General features: G+C 40.7%; 1 protein-coding gene across 4 annotated transcripts in view; it reads right to left on the reverse strand.

Moving 5' to 3' along the window:
• Window positions 1-17135, reverse strand: part of dmd (dystrophin) — a 308778-nt gene that overhangs the window by 189856 nt on the left and 101787 nt on the right. For all 4 annotated transcript variants that reach the window (XM_080877233.1, XM_080877231.1, XM_080877230.1 and 1 more), the window contains exons 7-9: window positions 16292-16362; window positions 12876-12994; window positions 2931-3127 (exon numbers count right to left, since the gene is read on the reverse strand). In XM_080877233.1, the coding sequence (XP_080733359.1) occupies window positions 2931-3127; window positions 12876-12994; window positions 16292-16362 (387 nt within the window). The remainder of the gene's footprint in view (window positions 1-2930; window positions 3128-12875; window positions 12995-16291; window positions 16363-17135) is intronic.

Below are 17135 nucleotides of genomic sequence, written 5' to 3' on the forward strand. Positions count from 1 at the left end.
GGCAGCACAAAAGAGACCATTACAATATTAGACAGGTGGTCATCCTGTTATTTCTAATAGGTATATAGCTTTTACAATTCAAACAAATCAAAACACAAATTACCGATATAGTGAAAATCCCAACTATGACTTGACCTTGAGGTTATCGAACATTTTAGTAGCTGCACCAATGTTATCAATTTGAAAATCCTCGGTGACTTCCTTCTTGAGTTATAACATTCACAAGACTTTCCGAAGATTTCAGCGTTGAGGGGTAAAAAGGTAGCATACCTAGCACCCAGCAGCTACAGGACAGTGTGTCATATAGTTATGATTTGCACAAAATATTAGCAACAACCTTAACTGTTTTATCAGACGCTAGTTTAGATCAGACAAATGTCATGTTGCTCATTGTCACGTTTTGTACAAAGCATATCCCATCCTCCTCTCCTGTACATTCACATACTGCCTATTCTAAGTAGGGTTGGGCATATGTAAACATTTTCCAGTCGGCAATCGTCGGTCCAACAATCGTCGATAGGCGATATATTCGCGCATGCGCAGACTTTTTGATGGGCGGGGCAACGTAATCATACACGGACTGATTTGCGCGTTTACAAAACAGAAGAAGTCCAAACATGGACGAACTAGTTTCCAAAAACAAAAAACAAAACGCTGTCAGCATTAACGCGGCTTAAGCGCGGTCATCACGATACCAACAGTATGTTACATGCAGCACACATCAGGGGAAGACTCTAGATAAATGCTATGGCTCTGTACCAGATGCATTTATAGCCCTCCCCCCTCTCAGACCATCACACCGTCCTGCTGGCCCCTGCTTACACCCCAGTCATCAAGAGGATTAAAAAGGTCACCAAAAACATCAAGCAGTGGACAGAGGAAAGTATCCTCACCCTACAAGGATGTTTCGAAGCCAGTGACTGGGACAGCCTTCTTTCTACCTCTGATGACATCGGCGAACAAGTCAACACGGTCAAAAACAGTCTCCATCTACCCCAACAACAAACCCTGCATCACCAAGGAACTCAAGGAAATCCTTAATAAAAAAAAGAGGATTTTCTTCTGGATAAAAAGGAGGTCAACAGGGAGGTCAAGAGCGCCATAAAAACTGCTAAACTGGAGTATACCACAGGGGACCTCCACTCAGCCTGGCAGGGCCTCAAAACCATGGCCTCTGTGAATACTGTGGTCACCACCCCCAGAACCATCCAGGTGGAGGGGAGCAACCCCTCCTCCCTCCCTGATGACCTCGCTTTCTACACCAGGTTTGAGACGGACAACATCATCCAGCTTGAGGAGTCCAGATCCTCACTCAAACCTGGCAGCTCTGCACTCACCTTCAGGACTGAGGACGTGGTGAGAGCCCTCAGGAGGACCAGGGAGAGGAGCTCACCCGGCCATGACAACATCAGCAGTCGAGTTGTAAGGCACTGTGCAGGGCAACTAGGAAGTGTGTTCTGGACTCTATTTCAACACTTAATTGACAGTCACACCGTCCCCCAGCTGTGGAAACACTCCACAGTCATCCTCATCCCCAAAAGAAACAACCCAAAGTCTCTGAATGATCTTCGTCCTGTGGCCCTCACCTCCCTGGTGATGAAGGCCATGGAGAAGATCATAAAACAGCACATCGTAAGAGCAACTGACCCCCTGATGGACCCTCCAGTTTGCTTACCGTGCACGCAGAGGCGTCGATGATGCAAAACTCTTCATCTTGGACTGCATCCACAAACATCTGGAGCTCCCTGACTCTGCCAGACTTCTGTTTGCTGATTTCTCATCAGCGTTCAACACTCTGCAGCCTCGTATCCTGGCCACCAAACTTTCCATCCGATTTAAAGTTAAAGATAAATAAAGTCTTTCTGATTCTGATTACAATTTTTAACGCTTTCATCTGGAGCGCAGAAGGAACAAAATTTGGCCAAATGCGTTGGCAGAGGCATTTCAGGGATTTTGACTCAGCCTGCGCTCTAGATGGGTTGACTGTTAATCGCGTTAGTCATGATGACGGCGCGTTAACGCTGACTGCACTAAAAAAATATAAAGTCGGGAATTTGGGATTTCTTTGGCTTCAAACCAGATGAAAGAGGTAAACCTAAGGATGTAACCAAAGCGGTGTGCCACTTGTGCAGACGTATAGTGCGAGCAAAGTACTCAAACACGCCTGACTTGCAAGAGCATGTACGTGTCAACCATCCGGCTGAGTATGCTAGGCTATCAGCAGCTCCTGCAGCTCCATCAACAAGCATTTGGGCGCACTCTGAGGAGGGGGCATTTGCTCGCAGATGAAAGAGGGTGCTGTTAAAACAGCGCTACTATTGTTTTTTTTCTGTTGACCGCTTCTATTAGCTCCATCATTATTAGCAAACTTACTCATGGCCAAATAAATAAATAAATCGCCCTCGTAAAAACTATCGACGACGCTGAGCTAATCCATATATTCGTCAAAAGTCAGGTAATTCTAGCCAGTAGAATGAAGCTTTGTGCACAGAGGTACCAGCATCATGCACTCACAGAGCAGACACTCTCGTTTGCTTGATGGCCTTTTTGGGCATAGCTGCTGAGTTCCACATGCGTGGTTTCAGAGCATTCTCATTCCCAACGCGTAACATGCCAACGATTTGCCACGTCCCGAGGCGTCTCATAGTAACACAAAAGGTAACCTTCCGCGTCCCTATGATACGTTCTGGACTTTGGATGATGCTCCCTGTGTTTTCCAGCTCTAACCCTAACCTTAACCACAACCTTAACTGTATCAGATAGTGCTTTCCAAAGCAAACCATGATGAGAAAGTAAACTAAGTTTACAACAGTTCTCGTGTTTCCAAAGGCGTAACATACTGACGATTTGTCACATAGTGTCGGTATGTTACGTTTTGGGATGAGAACGTGTCTGTGGTTTAGTTAGTCTCACAAGTGTTGGTGTTTAACCTGCTCAGAGAAGCGCTGCTTGGTCTGGATCTGATAGTGTTCCTCTGTTGTCACACGGGTGATATTGGCTGTGGCTGCCTGAGGTAACGTCTCCACCTCTTGGATGGCTTCCATAGAAACACTTTGCGGAAGTACCCGGAAGAGTGACGTCACATACATGATGATACTCTTCTTGTCAGGGTGAGCCACTGCCACATCTGAAAAGAGTGAGAAGAGTGAAGTTTATCCTAAATATCACGAGCCACTTGTGATAAATGTCACCTAATATGACAATAGAGCAAACGTTTCTGGAAAAAAAAGTTCTTCAAGACCGAAAGTTGTCTGACGAGGGTGATATGTCCAAACTATAGATATAAAATAAACTATATTCACGTGTGTTAAAATACGACTGTATTAGATAATTATTTTGGCACAGAAGGAATCTTCACTGGAAGATGAGCCTGGTATGAAAACTACAGATCAAAAGAAAGACCCTTCAGTGAGTTCACCAACTACCTGTCCACTGTTCTGACACTCCTGTCACCATAATGTTTTCATTAGCGATAAACATTGGTGTCCATTGTGTCTGTGTGGCATTCAAACCCTCACACATGCTGTGATTCAGAAATAGCCGTCCCATGAAGCAGCTTTAAGGTGAACTGTAAGCTTACATTTGAGTCACTGGAAATAGAGAACTGTTAAAAGAAATGCTTGTCAAAAAATTGTAAACTGCCAACAAAATACTTTTGTTCAATTCAGATTAAAGCTAAGAACCAGATGTTTAAATCATATTCAGTATGTAGTATAACAGCAAGTTAAATAAGCAATAGGTGACTTCACTCAGAAAGTCTTCATCCAAAAACGTCACTTTTTGGCATCTAAGGAGCTTGGAAAGAAAAGCGTCTGGACTTCTTTAAGTTTCCTTGAAGACGTTTCACCTCTCATCTGAGAAGCTTCTTGGTGGAGAATCCCACTTTTAAGCCCCATGGGAGTGTCCCCCAAAGGGGACCATGGACCCCCTATTGATCCTCTACCTAATCACACAAGCCAGGGTGTGAAACTGGGTGTGGGTCACAATCAGCCAGGGCTTCGGGTGAGCTCATTGTGAAACCTGGCCCCACCCTATCACGTGATTTACTGAGGTCAAATGGCCCAGGATGTGAGTGGGCGTTAAGGCGTCTGGGAAGGATCTCAAAACTGGATTATAGATGGCAGACAGTTGGTGTGGTAAGCTCCGCCCTCTGTTCAAAGATGGTCATTCACAGTGGACATAGATGCTTCTTTCACTCCTCTTTCAAACCAGATGCTTTTCTTTCCAGGCTCTTAAGACTACGATGACCTGGATGATTGAGGTCATAAGTGATGTTTAAGTGATGTTTAGCTCAAAGGCGTCGACATGCCACAAAGCTAAATCCAGTAACCCAGGCTATGTCCACACTAATTTTCTTTAATTTTAACATTCTTTCCTCTCCCGTCCACACTGAGACGGCGTTTTTGCTCATGGAAAACGCAGCGTTTTCATAATGCTCTCGAAAACTCATACATTTCACAACGGTGCTCACAGTGTGGGCAGCAAAAACACAGACTTTCGGCCATTTTCAAATCTATCTGGGCTAGTGTGGATGTAGCCCCAGGTTCAACTACTACCCAGGGGCCATTGCTACATCTTTTCATTCTCTCTTCTTGCTTTCGTGTCTCATTTTCACTGCACTAGCTAATAAAGATGTCCCCCACCCCCCAAAAATGAACAACAAAAAACAAACAAATAAACAAAATAAATAATTAAAAGAGAGCAATTGCTGTGGGGCAAATGAGTGAATCCCATATAAAATACAAAGATGGCACAGTAGTAGGAGAGGAGCAAGAAAAAAGAAAGACGGATGACGATGGAGTGCTAATGAACTGATTGCTGTGGTGATGTTAATAGAATGATGTGTGGAGTGCAGTTAGCTCACAGCTAAGAATAATGAACAGGACCAAGAGGAAATAGTCTGTGCGGCAAGCTTGCCAGGAATGATGTGTGTCATTGCAATTTGTGAGAGAAATAAAGTTAGAGTATGAGTCACACATTTGGCTGTGGAATACTGATTTATCACAGAGAAATCTTATGGTGTTATTGTTTCTCTGAGAAGAATAAACAGTTCCATAAATAATGCCACCATCTGCAAGTGTGTGTATACATCCCTCAGTGGTTTAGACTCTGTAAGTCCAATCTGTGATCTCCACTTTAATCATTTTACCACGGCTCTGCTACATATGTATGCATTTTTATGAGGTATTGTGGGAGTTTGTGTCAGTGTATAATGTACTTTTCAGGTGTGTATAAGCGTAATGTATGTGTGTCTCTATGCCTTGAGGTAATTAAATCTGTCTCAGTAACCTCGCATTATGAAACTGTCATTAGTGTGTATTTAAACAATTCTTCAATTTATTCCTGAAAAAATATTTGATGAAATATTTTCAGAGACTAATATTTATTCCTAACAAATCCTTTCATTTAGTTCGGGACTTTGCTGAGTCCTGAATGAAATGTTCAGAAAAAATCTGAAAACAGTTTGTGGGAACTACATCTAACCAGTATTCCACAGTTTGCTAGTGTTTTTTGGAAAATATGGCTTCCAAGAGATAAAGTTTCCGACCTGAGCTGCATTGCTGCAGCTGGATGTGCTTTAATGGCCGGCTGAAGAAGAGAACAAAGACAACAGTGCAAAACAAATGAAAAGAAAGAGGAATTAGAGAGAAACACCGGTGAGAGAAATACACAAAAGACAAGACAAACAGTGGGAGGAGAAAAAGGAAAAAAGTACTAATGAAATCAAGAACAAGGGTTATATGCAGGATAAACGCCCTATGAAGGTCTTCATCATATAAATACAGCTCTCAAAATTATCAGCAACGTATAAACTACAGTGATTAAAGTTGAATTCTTTTAGTGCCTTTTTAAAATCACAACAGTGTGCTTTATATGCACAACAAGGAAGTTCAAGGGCTTTTGAAATTCCTTTGAGTAAATATTAAACCAAAGAAAACATTTTCTATGATACTGACAAGAAACCTTTTCAGTGCCAATAAAAGCTAGTCACATCACATACTCTGCAGTAGTGTTCATAATGTGCCTCTTGATCACCACTGAGTGAGCTGACTGTTGACACCTCAGAAGCTGGTAGCATACTCCTCAAAAACAGAAACTGTACATTAAATGGACTGTCTAAGGACTGGAAGTCCACTCACTTTTCTTTTGCCTTGTTCAAGAGTTATCGCATCTACAAGATTTTCACAAATTTGACCTCTGAACTCTGACCTTGAGGCCAAGGTCACTGTGCTTCAAACTCATCCAAGAGTCTTCATAGATGCACATATGGTATCAATATGAAAATACTGACCTCCTTCTTGAGTTATCACATTCACGCGATTTTCATGAAAACTTGATCTCTGAGCTTGAGGTTGTGGTCACTGAGATTCAAACTCAGATTTTTAGTAGATACACCTATGGTATCAATTTGAAGCTCCTACAACCAACGTTCCCTCTAAGCTGCGCGTGAGCAGTTGCGCACTGCTGGCACGTCTCTGCGCACAGAAAATCTGCGTTGCACACAAAACAAATCTAACCTGAATTGAAATTAAAATTAAAACTTTAACAATTCTGTTTTGCAGTGTGAGTCAGTGACTGGCTGCTCCTGTGTGGGATTAGAACGATGTCACCTTATCCCACAGTCCAGCCAATGATGCGATTCACATTCATATATACGCAGCCAATCAGCGTCGCTGACAGGCTGTGACAGCGTCCTTATGTGCGACACCGGTGTTTTAGCAAAGCGGTTGATATGGAGTGAAGCCACGTTAATGACAACGTGTACAACCATTGGAGACGTGAGCAGGACAGACGGAACAACTGACGGACAAAGTGTGGACTTTATACCAGTTTTTAAATTGTGTTGATCGGCCACGTAAAACCAGAGTTATGATAAAATATCTGCAATGTTTGTTTTTCTTCCTGAATACTGTCGTTGTTTATATTTACTGCAGGAAGAAACGGTAAAAACGGCGTTTTATAAGGAAAATGCTCAAAAGCCTGTGAGCAAAAACAAAACTCCCAGCCTTTCCTATTGGTGGAAAAATGTACCATGTGGACCAATCAAAAAACGATATGGCAACATGACCTTTAGTTGTTTAGGGAGGGGGAAGTTTTAGGAGGGACGGCGTGTTTGAGATGTGAGAGATTTGAGACGTTTAGCACAAATCTTGTGTAGTTAGTGTGTAGTGAGCGTGTAGTGAGCGTGTAGTCAGTGTGTAGTCAGTGTGTAGTCAGTGTGTAGTCAGTGTGTAGTCAGCGTGTAGTGAGCGTGTAGTGAGCGTGTAGTGAGCGTGTAGTCAGTGTGTAGTCAGTGTGTAGTTAGTGTGTAGTCAGTGTGTAGTCAGTGTGTAGTTAGTGTGTAGTCAGTGTGTAGTCAGTGTGTAGTCAGTGTGTAGTTAGTGTGTAGTTAGTGTGTAGTCAGCGTGTAGTGAGCGTGTAGTGAGCGTGTAGTGAGCGTGTAGTCAGTGTGTAGTCAGTGTGTAGTTAGTGTGTAGTCAGTGTGTAGTCAGTGTGTAGTTAGTGTGTAGTTAGTGTGTAGTCAGTGTGTAGTTAGTGTGTAGTTAGTGTGTAGTCAGCGTGTAGTGAGCGTGTAGTGAGCGTGTAGTCAGTGTGTAGTCAGTGTGTAGTTAGTGTGTAGTCAGTGTGTAGTTAGTGTGTAGTCAGTGTGTAGTCAGTGTGTAGTTAGTGTGTAGTCAGTGTGTAGTCAGTGTGTAGTTAGTGTGTAGTTAGTGTGTAGTGAGTGTGTAGTCAGTGTGTAGTTAGTGTGTAGTCAGTGTGTAGTTAGTGTGTAGTCAGTGTGTAGTTAGTGTGTAGTCAGTGTGTAGTTAGTGTGTAGTCAGTGTGTAGTTAGTGTGTAGTCAGTGTGTAGTCAGTGTGTAGTTAGTGTGTAGTTAGTGTGTAGTCAGTGTGTAGTTAGTGTGTAGTCAGTGTGTAGTTAGTGTGTAGTCAGTGTGTAGTCAGTGTGTAGTTAGTGTGTAGTCAGTGTGTAGTCAGTGTGTAGTTAGTGTGTAGTCAGTGTGTAGTCAGTGTGTAGTCAGTGTGTAGTTAGTGTGTAGTGAGTGTGTAGTGAGTGTGTAGTGAGTGTGTAGTCAGTGTGTAGTGAGTGTGTAGTCAGTGTGTAGTTAGTGTGTAGTCAGTGTGTAGTCAGTGTGTAGTGTAGTCAGTAGTGTTGTGTTGTGTGTCAGAACAATGAGGCGCCTGCTGAGTGTTACAGGTGTTACAGCAGTGATACATCTGCTGCTGTCAGGCCTGCAGGTATCAGGCTGTTGTTCTCCTTCATCTCATAGTGGACACAAATTATTTTTGGAGCGACACAAATAATTTGTGTGGCATCAGATTTGATGCAGAACAGCTGATTGTTCTGTGAATAGTTTGAAATGTTTGTTTAAAAAACACCTTGGCTGCATTTTTAGGTAAACAGCTGTAAAAAACTTTGTTGTTTGCATAACTCAGTTACTTTTTTGAAGAAGTAACAAAATAATTAATTACCCAACATTGGTCATTATTTACTGTATTTGCAGACAGAGTTACAGACTCTCTCCCAGACCACAGACTCATAATACAGTCAGAGCTTTATAAAAATATAAAAAAAGAAAGTTGTGTTTTCAAAGTTGGAGTTGAAGTTATTTTTACTTCCAGTAGTGTTAACATGCTGCAGGTCATGAACAAGATATTTTAAATATTCATTGTAAGTGGGCTAAAGCAGTTAATTAAAAGTAGTCTAACATAAATGCTGTAATTTGATTATTTTAATAAGCTCAGGGGTTTTGTGTGCTCGCTCAGACACATGAAAAATTAGAGGGAACATTGCTTACACGCCTCATTCTTGAGTTATCACAAACTTGGGTGTCCACTCCGCCCACCTGCCAGAGAGGGAGATGTTAAAACCACAACGACCTTTTACAGCTGAGGGGTAAAAAGCTGTTGATTATATTTACTAAGTCTATTCATCCATCCATCCATCCCCACGTTTACCCTGGGGCCTCCTCCAGATAAAACATGTCAGGAAAACCTCACCCAGGAGGCATTCTTGTCAGATGCCTGAATCACTATGATGATGTGGAGGTACCCTACCCTTTGGAGAAAGCTCATTTCCAAAGCTTGTATCCACAATCTCATTCTTTCAGTGATTATCAAAGTTTGTGATCATAGGTGAGAGTAGGGGTAAATGGGCAGCTTTGCTTTTATGCTCACCTATTACTCACTGGACCAGTGCAGCAACTGCTTCACTGCAGCTACATCCCCAATTCGTCTGTCAGTCTACCTTATCCTTCTTCCCTCACTCATAAACAAGATACTTCAGCTCCTCAATTTGGGGCTTGGACCCGGAGTGGGCACCTTTTCTGCCTGAGGACCACGGCTTCAGACACGTCGCTGCACACCCAGCTATATACCACATTATCCAAAAAAACAAAAAAACAAAACAGAGATGAGATTCTGAGGCCACCAAATGTGGGAGCCTTCTGCCACTTGGTTTTGTCTCGAAATTCTATCGATAAAAATTATGAACAAAATGTTTAAAAGGTACTCTGTATCGTGCATTTGCTATTGGTGAGCTATTAGTTTGCAGTTGACTAGTCTCAAGTTGGCTTCCATTCAATCTATTTGTGATTTCATGGTAACTGTGATAAACTGGTAATAAATACAAATCCATCTTTTGTAAATGTGTTGCTATCTACATACACAACTTATATTTAGAGAAGTTCTATCCTATCTTTACTCTAGTATGATTGAGCCATTGAGTATGATTGGGTATTTCATACTAACAATCACCAATAACACAAATGTCTCAAATGTTAATTTTACCCTGTTAGGGATTATAATCTACAGACCGTCAATCATCATCTTCTACCTGCTCCCTTTAGGAGTCGCCACACCAGATCATCTGCCGCCATTTCACCCTCTTCTGTCACAGCAACACTCTGCATGTCCTCCTCTGCTACATACATGAGCCTCCTTTGAGATCCTTTTTTCCTCCTGTCTGTACCCCCATTACTAGAGGTAGGAATCAAGAAAATTGTTCTCTATAAGAACCAGTTCCAGTGATCCAATTCTTGGAATTCTTAGTCTGCTTATCTATCGATCCCGCTTATTGGTTCCAGTTACACTGGAAATAGCTGCATTTTGCTGTTAGCACTTTGGCTCTTTGTAAGCATCTGCACAGACAATATCCTATAATGCTAAGCTAGCCAAGAACCCAGAATGAAAGCTGAGGGAATGCTAACCCCCGCAGGCAGACGCTGAACTTCAACAGGTAACAAACTGATGACGACAAAGTAGAACAGAATCGCTCTGAAGTTTCTTTGTGCTATTTTTTGTGTGATTACCTAAATACTAAGAGAAAGTTAACACGTGTCCTCATTAGAATATGGATTTGTGTTGGTGTGTGGGGCCTCAGGTTTACGTTATTAAACAGTAATTATGACACAGTGTGTTTCAGATACTTTACAGAGTAACATGAAAGTAATGTAACAAGTAATATAATGAATTACTTTCTCCTTGGAGTAATTATGTAGTGTACTGCATTACTTTGAGGAAAAGAGTGTTCTTTGTAATATGTGTAATAATTACTTTTTGTGAGTAACGACCACAACGCTGATCACAAAGAAGGGAGATACCTCTAATATGCAAAAACACTTGACTCACAGCATGCAGTTGGTTTACATGAATTTCTTTGCAGTGGCATCATTTTTAAAGTGGAGCCAATGCAAACACAACAAGAATCAATAAGGAATCTAACTGATTAGTGATTTTTATAATGGAATGGAAATCACTAATCAGTGATTTCCATTCCATGGACTGCTAAATTCTTATCAATTCTTATCAATTCCCATGCCTTCTCAATACTGTTCCTGCCCTCATACATGTCCTCTGCCACCCCTGCTGTCCCTATGCAGTACCACGGAGCCTCTCTTGACACCTTGTCATGTGATTTCTCTAGAGGCACAAAGACAGTGAAACTCTTTGTGATCTTCTCTATAGTTTATTCTCTTATCTGGAACACTTTAAGATATCTCGATTGATTACTTTCTGCCTCAGAAGAGACAATGACAGCGACTGTTGTAGTAAGCACACTCACTAATGATCACATTTTTGGAATAATCTTTGACCCAGGCTTTATTCTCTCTAACTTTACCAGACCAGACCATTCCAGCTTTATTTGTAAAGCACTTTAAAAACAACATCAATGGACCTATCTGATGAATAATAAATATGTACAAACAGATAGGAATCAAAAAGCCACAGAACAAGAACAAGTGCCATACTATAAAACAAAATAAAATAAAAAATCAATTAAATTAAATAAACATCCCACATGATGTCAAAGGCCGAGGAAAAGAGATTTAAGAAGAGATTTAAAAACAGACAGAGAAGAGGCTTGTCTGAGGTGTAAAGGCAAATCATTCATATTTTAGGAGCTGTAACAGTGAAGACACGTCTCCTCTTAGCTTATGCTTAGTTTGAGGAGCAGCTGATCAACTGACCTGAGATAAAAGGACGGTTGTAGCATCTCAGAGCGATAGGGTGGGGCGAGATGATTAAGGGCATTAAAAGCAAATAAAATAATTTAAAACTTAATTCATGGGCAGCCAGTGGAGTGAGGCTAAAATGGGAGAAACATACTCAAATTTCTGCATGTGAAAAGATCTGAGGCTCTGTCCTGTACCAACTGTAGTGATTGAGGAGCCAATAACCTCTACATAAAGTGTATTACAGTAATCCAGCAGAGAGTAACAAAGGTGTGGATTACTGTCTCAAAGTGCTGCTGAGAAAGCTTTATGTTGGCCAAGTGCCTCAACTGGAAAAGGCTCAATTTTGCCACGGCCCTGATTTGACTGTCAAATTTCAGCGTCCACCTCAACCCAGAGGTTTGCAATAGTCGGCTTGATGTACTGAACAAAGGAACACAGCTCGACAAAAAGGGTCCGAGTCGTACGCCCAAACACCATCACTTCTGTTTTTTCCTCATTAAAATTGAAAACATTAAGAGCCATTATGTCTCCATGACACCTGAGCAGCAGTCTAGAAGAAAACGCTTCATTACTTTTAGGAGGGACAAAAATCTTGGTATCGTCCACGTAACAGTGTAATGAAATACAATACGTTCTTACTGTGGAACCAAGTTGGAGCTGGTAGAAGAAAAGAGGAGGGAGCCTAAAACTGAGCCCTGTGGAACTCCACACGAGAAAGGAGCAGAGGCTTCAAAGGCTAGCACAGAAGGTTTGATCCAGTAAAACTTCATGATCGATTGTGTCAAACCCATCGTTTAAATCGCAAAGTATAAAAACAACACAGTCACCAGAGTCGATAGCTAAAAACATGTGGTTAAAAACTCTTAAATGAGATGTTTCAGTGGTGTGTAAGATTCTGAAACCAGACTTGAAACCTCTAGAGTGGTATTCTCTTCCAAAAAGGCCATTCGCTGATTGAAATGATCTCCAGAAATTTAGAAAGAAAAGGAAGCTTAGCTTAGATAGGCCTGTAGCTAGTGAGAACTGTGATCCAGAGATGTTTTTAAGCAGAGGTTGAACGACTGCATGTGAACAGAAGGCCCTACAGTATGGAGAATCTCTTTAGACAGTCAAGGAGGGACAGTATCATTTGGTGACTTCTTCAGACTGAAGAGTGATAAAATGTTTCTCCCACTGAAAATGCTATGTCTAGATCAACAAAATCAACATTTTGGGGTTTTCTCACCTGGACGATTGAGCATGTATCCAGAAAGTTTAAACTGGTTTCAAGACGGCGTAAATTGGGCAATGATGGATGCCACAGATGATAACACATTTTGTGATGAAAGTATTTGTTAGGAGGCATTCCTCGTATTATTGTGCAAAACCTGTCAACAAAGTTTCCCTTGACAGTAAGGTAATAGGTGAGCATGTAGTTACCCTCAGGGTCCAGTAGCCTCTCTATCCCCAGGTGTTGCTCTGCCTTACTGAAGGCATGTTCCAGTCGGTCGACTGCCGAGGTCTTCTTCTCCACAGAGCTCCAATCAAAAAGTTCAGGCCTGGCAAGATGAAAGAAAATTGGTAGGTATCATACACACCTTTTATCAATAAAAACCCTTGCATTCCTCAGTATTTTGTAGTGCTTTAAGGAAATTAGTAACGTGTTAATAGGAAACAAATATCCTACAGCTTATGCAGCTGGGTTTATTTTTGAGTCCTGGAAGTTTATTTGCTGTGGAGTAATATTTTAATGAGATTCACACTCTCATTCACCACATTTTCCCCCACAGCGAACAATAAAAACAGACTTTTATAATGCAAAATAGCATGTTAGAAAATTCTGAGTGAAAACTCCTCCACTGTGCCATTATGTTCATGGTGATGCTTTTTGTTTCCCACTCTGTGTTCTTGTAAGATTTACTTATTTAATTTAAACTCAATCATTCATTCATGTTAGAACTATCACATTCTTTCCTGTAAAAGCTTAGTCCTACTCATGTACACTAATATCAATAGTGTATATGAGTAATGATGAAAAGAAAATGTGAACCAAATGCACTGCAGGGTCCTTTCTGTAATTTAATGATAATTTATGCTGACTACCTTGATTAAACTTAATCAGCTTCTCATCTGCATCATATTAATAGCAATAACTTTATCAGATACACGTCTCCCTGTTATTAATCTACACCAGGATACATCTATCAGCTAGTTTTCTGATTGGGCAGCAATGCACACTCTGTTGCAGTGATTGCCGAAGTGTAGGCTGTGAAGGTGCAGGTGGTGTCTTTACTGCAGGTGGGCTGCAGTAAACAGAAATTTAGTTAGAATAGAATAAAAAATAACAATTTGAGGTGGTAAGTTGGTTATAGTACTCGTTATTCTTACTCTATGAACAATTTCAATCTGGTTTCCGCCCCAATCATAGCACAGAAACTGCTCTGCTAAGGATTACCAATGACCTTCTGATGGCAGCTGATTCTGGTCTTCTATCCATCCTCATCCTTCGGGATCTTAGTGCGGCGTTTGACACCATGTCTCACAATATCCTGAGGGTGAAGTGCTCTATTGGAGTGATACTGTACTATGAGGTCTTTAAGATAAGATCGGGTTATTCAAGACCTCGTATATTTTTTTCTACATACCTGCTTTCTATCTAACATTCACACACATTCATAATTTGATGGATGAATTGAAGAATAACTTGGGGTTAGTATCTGGCCCAAGGATGCTTTGCATGCAGACTAGACAACTACCAACTTTCCAATTAGTAGCTGACCCGCTCTACGTTCTGAGCTACAGCCACCCCGTAGTACAAGGCTGAGGGTACCGCTGAGTGCCGCTAGTTTATTCTTGAGCTTATGAATGAGTTCCTAGCAACTCATTTCTTACTCCACTAACCATGGAAAAAGAAATTAGACTAACCAACTAGTCTGATGATTTTCAGATAGTTTACTGTGTTTTTCTTCTGAAAAATGTTGCTTCCTAAAGTTAAAAATGAGGCAAAAGAAATGCTAACTTAAAAAAAAAACTACAAACAATGTCTTAATGCATGGATGATTCCCAGGTATGGATAAATGTTCAGTTCCTCTGGAGATGATGGTCCATGACACAAATGTTTTATCAGTCATTTAAGTGATTTCAGTATTCAGTCTCATGGGTGAGTGATGGAAAGTTTCTCCAACAGAACACACTTGCCCAGTTGAACTGAATCCACTTTTTAAAGAAACAGTTGTTAGATGCTGACATGCTTACTAAAACTGAGCCCTTTCACTGATTACAGATGAGCCTCCCAAACTCTTGTCTGTTATTTACATTTTTAATTTCTCCTATTTGAACTTAGCTGGATCTTGTAAGTATAAAAACTAACAATCAACTTTGATCAAAAATAAAATTTAAAAACCCATTCTTAGTCCTCACTCTTACATCAGGACTAAGACTTTATTTTACAGCATAACAACTTTGAGCAGAAGGTGCAGAAGAGCCAAAATGTAATATCACAATATGATGACACATGCTATTGTTTCAGGAAACTGTACAGTTGGATGTATTACTTCAGTAAAATAGCACAGGAATGTAAAGTAGAAAGGGACAGATTTCTGGCTGATCCTAATGAGTGGGCGTTGCAGCACGAAGGATGTAACATCGATGTAAAGCGCTGAGGTTTGTCTCTTTGTCATGATTAAGCCATTATCAGCTTCCTGGTTAGGCCAGTCCTGTGCTTTGTCAGCCTTATCCCACTTGACATCAAATCATGTACTTGTGAAAACAGAAAACGCTGGGAAAGAGACGCTGAAGTGTGAAGGGGAACAGAGAGAAGAGTCGGGTTAGAGCTCGGATGGTTTACATGTGAAATGCAGAAAAGAAAAAAGACGAAAGGGGGAAATTCAAACTACGAAACAGTGAGGTTCACTTTATTATTAGAGCAGCCTCAAGGTCATTATGAAAATGAATAAACAACATTGTTGAAATACTGTGAATAAAGTAAAATAAAATCAGTTGTTTACTACATATAGATGCTGATGCAACTGCTAGGTTACTTCAAAATATACTGCATTAAATTATAATGCACGCGGAACTTTATGATACGCCAAAACTCTGTTTGAGGACATGTTCTTCAATGGGATCGCCCTGAATTTGAATTGAATACACCTGGTTTAGATTCTAAGTAATGTTATTTTTCTTTCTCTCAATGAAAAAACTATCACATTTATAGGTTCATTTTAAGTTTGGCATCAAACTCAGAGGCAGATAGTTGGGTAAGAAATGCAAATCACTAGAGGGCAGGGATAGCTCAGTAGGTAGAGTGGTGGCCCCATGATCGGAAGGTCGGGGGTTCGACTCCACTGAACGGTTACCCTGAGGTACCCCGGAGCAAGGTACCATCCCTGGGCGCTGCATTGGTGGCTGCCCACTGCTTCACTGGGTGAATGGGTTAAATGCAGAGGAGCAATTTCCCTATAGGGCCTAACACATACACATTACATTAGAGACCAGAGTTTAGATTCAGGAATGTGGGTCCAGGAAGGACTTGCTCCGCCCATTTAATTCTGGAAAAAGAATAACTGCTTCAGCAGTGGCAGCATTGGGATGTTAGTCTTTTTACTTGGCTGGCTGCATCTTTTCATATACAATCATTTTTGAACCTTTTTCTCAGGACAGCATTAGCATCTTCCATGTCTAAAATACACTACATCTCTTTAGTGCAATGACTATATTTGCTCTACTATTCCTTTGAAAGTCTGTCTATCCACTTCTCCTGTGTTAAATCTTCATCTGAACACACACACACACACACACACACACACACACACACACACACACACACACACACACACACACACACACACACATACCTGTGGCTATGGATGAGGGCATTGAAAGCCAGTCCATCATTCCAGCTACTGGAGAAGTTAACCACATTGACCTGAGGACAGAGATAATGGATATTCAAGAACCAACCTGAGAAAGCAGTTTGACATTTAAGAGTGGGAATACTGTCATCCAAATACTGTTTACATTTCCAGAGATAGATTAAAGACATCTTTTCGCTCTCAATTTCAGTGAATGGATCAAAAATTTAATACATGAAATGATTGTCTACGGGGGCAAAAAGGGTTTAAAACTGAATATATAGCTAAAAAAAAACATACTAAGAAGTCATCTTAGTGACAGTGGCTATTCCTGTCAAGCACTTCGTATAACGAGGCACGCATGCTCACATGTTTGCAGTGATTATGTTCTGTTGTGATTGGTCTTAGTTAAGCTTCAGGCCTTACACAAAACAAAACAAGTCAAGTGACAGAAACATAAATTAGAGAATTATTAACCACATGGTATAAAACTGTAAATATACGAAAATATTCTACGGTGCAAATATGTCCTACTGATACTGTTAAGAGTATTTTTATATGTCAAGTCTCTTTTTAAGTTTCACACATAGTCATAAAAGCAATATGATGACATATATCCCAAATCTGAATCAAGCAAACACTTGATCTGTATAACATTTTTAATGAATACCAATTACAATTATTGTTTTGATCAAACTTGCCAAATTCTGTTGCCAAATATTTAACCAAACGAAAATGTAACATTGTGATATTATAGGGTTAGGGCTAGAGGTTAGGGTTATACTGATTATGATTTTGCCCTCAAAGAATTTATTGATTATTCCTTGGCTCAGAGCCTCCAACAACC

Source organism: Rhamphochromis sp. 'chilingali' (assembly GCF_963969265.1).
Source record: "Rhamphochromis sp. 'chilingali' genome assembly, chromosome: 3".
In the NCBI taxonomy this organism is placed as follows: domain Eukaryota; kingdom Metazoa; phylum Chordata; class Actinopteri; order Cichliformes; family Cichlidae; genus Rhamphochromis; species Rhamphochromis sp. 'chilingali'.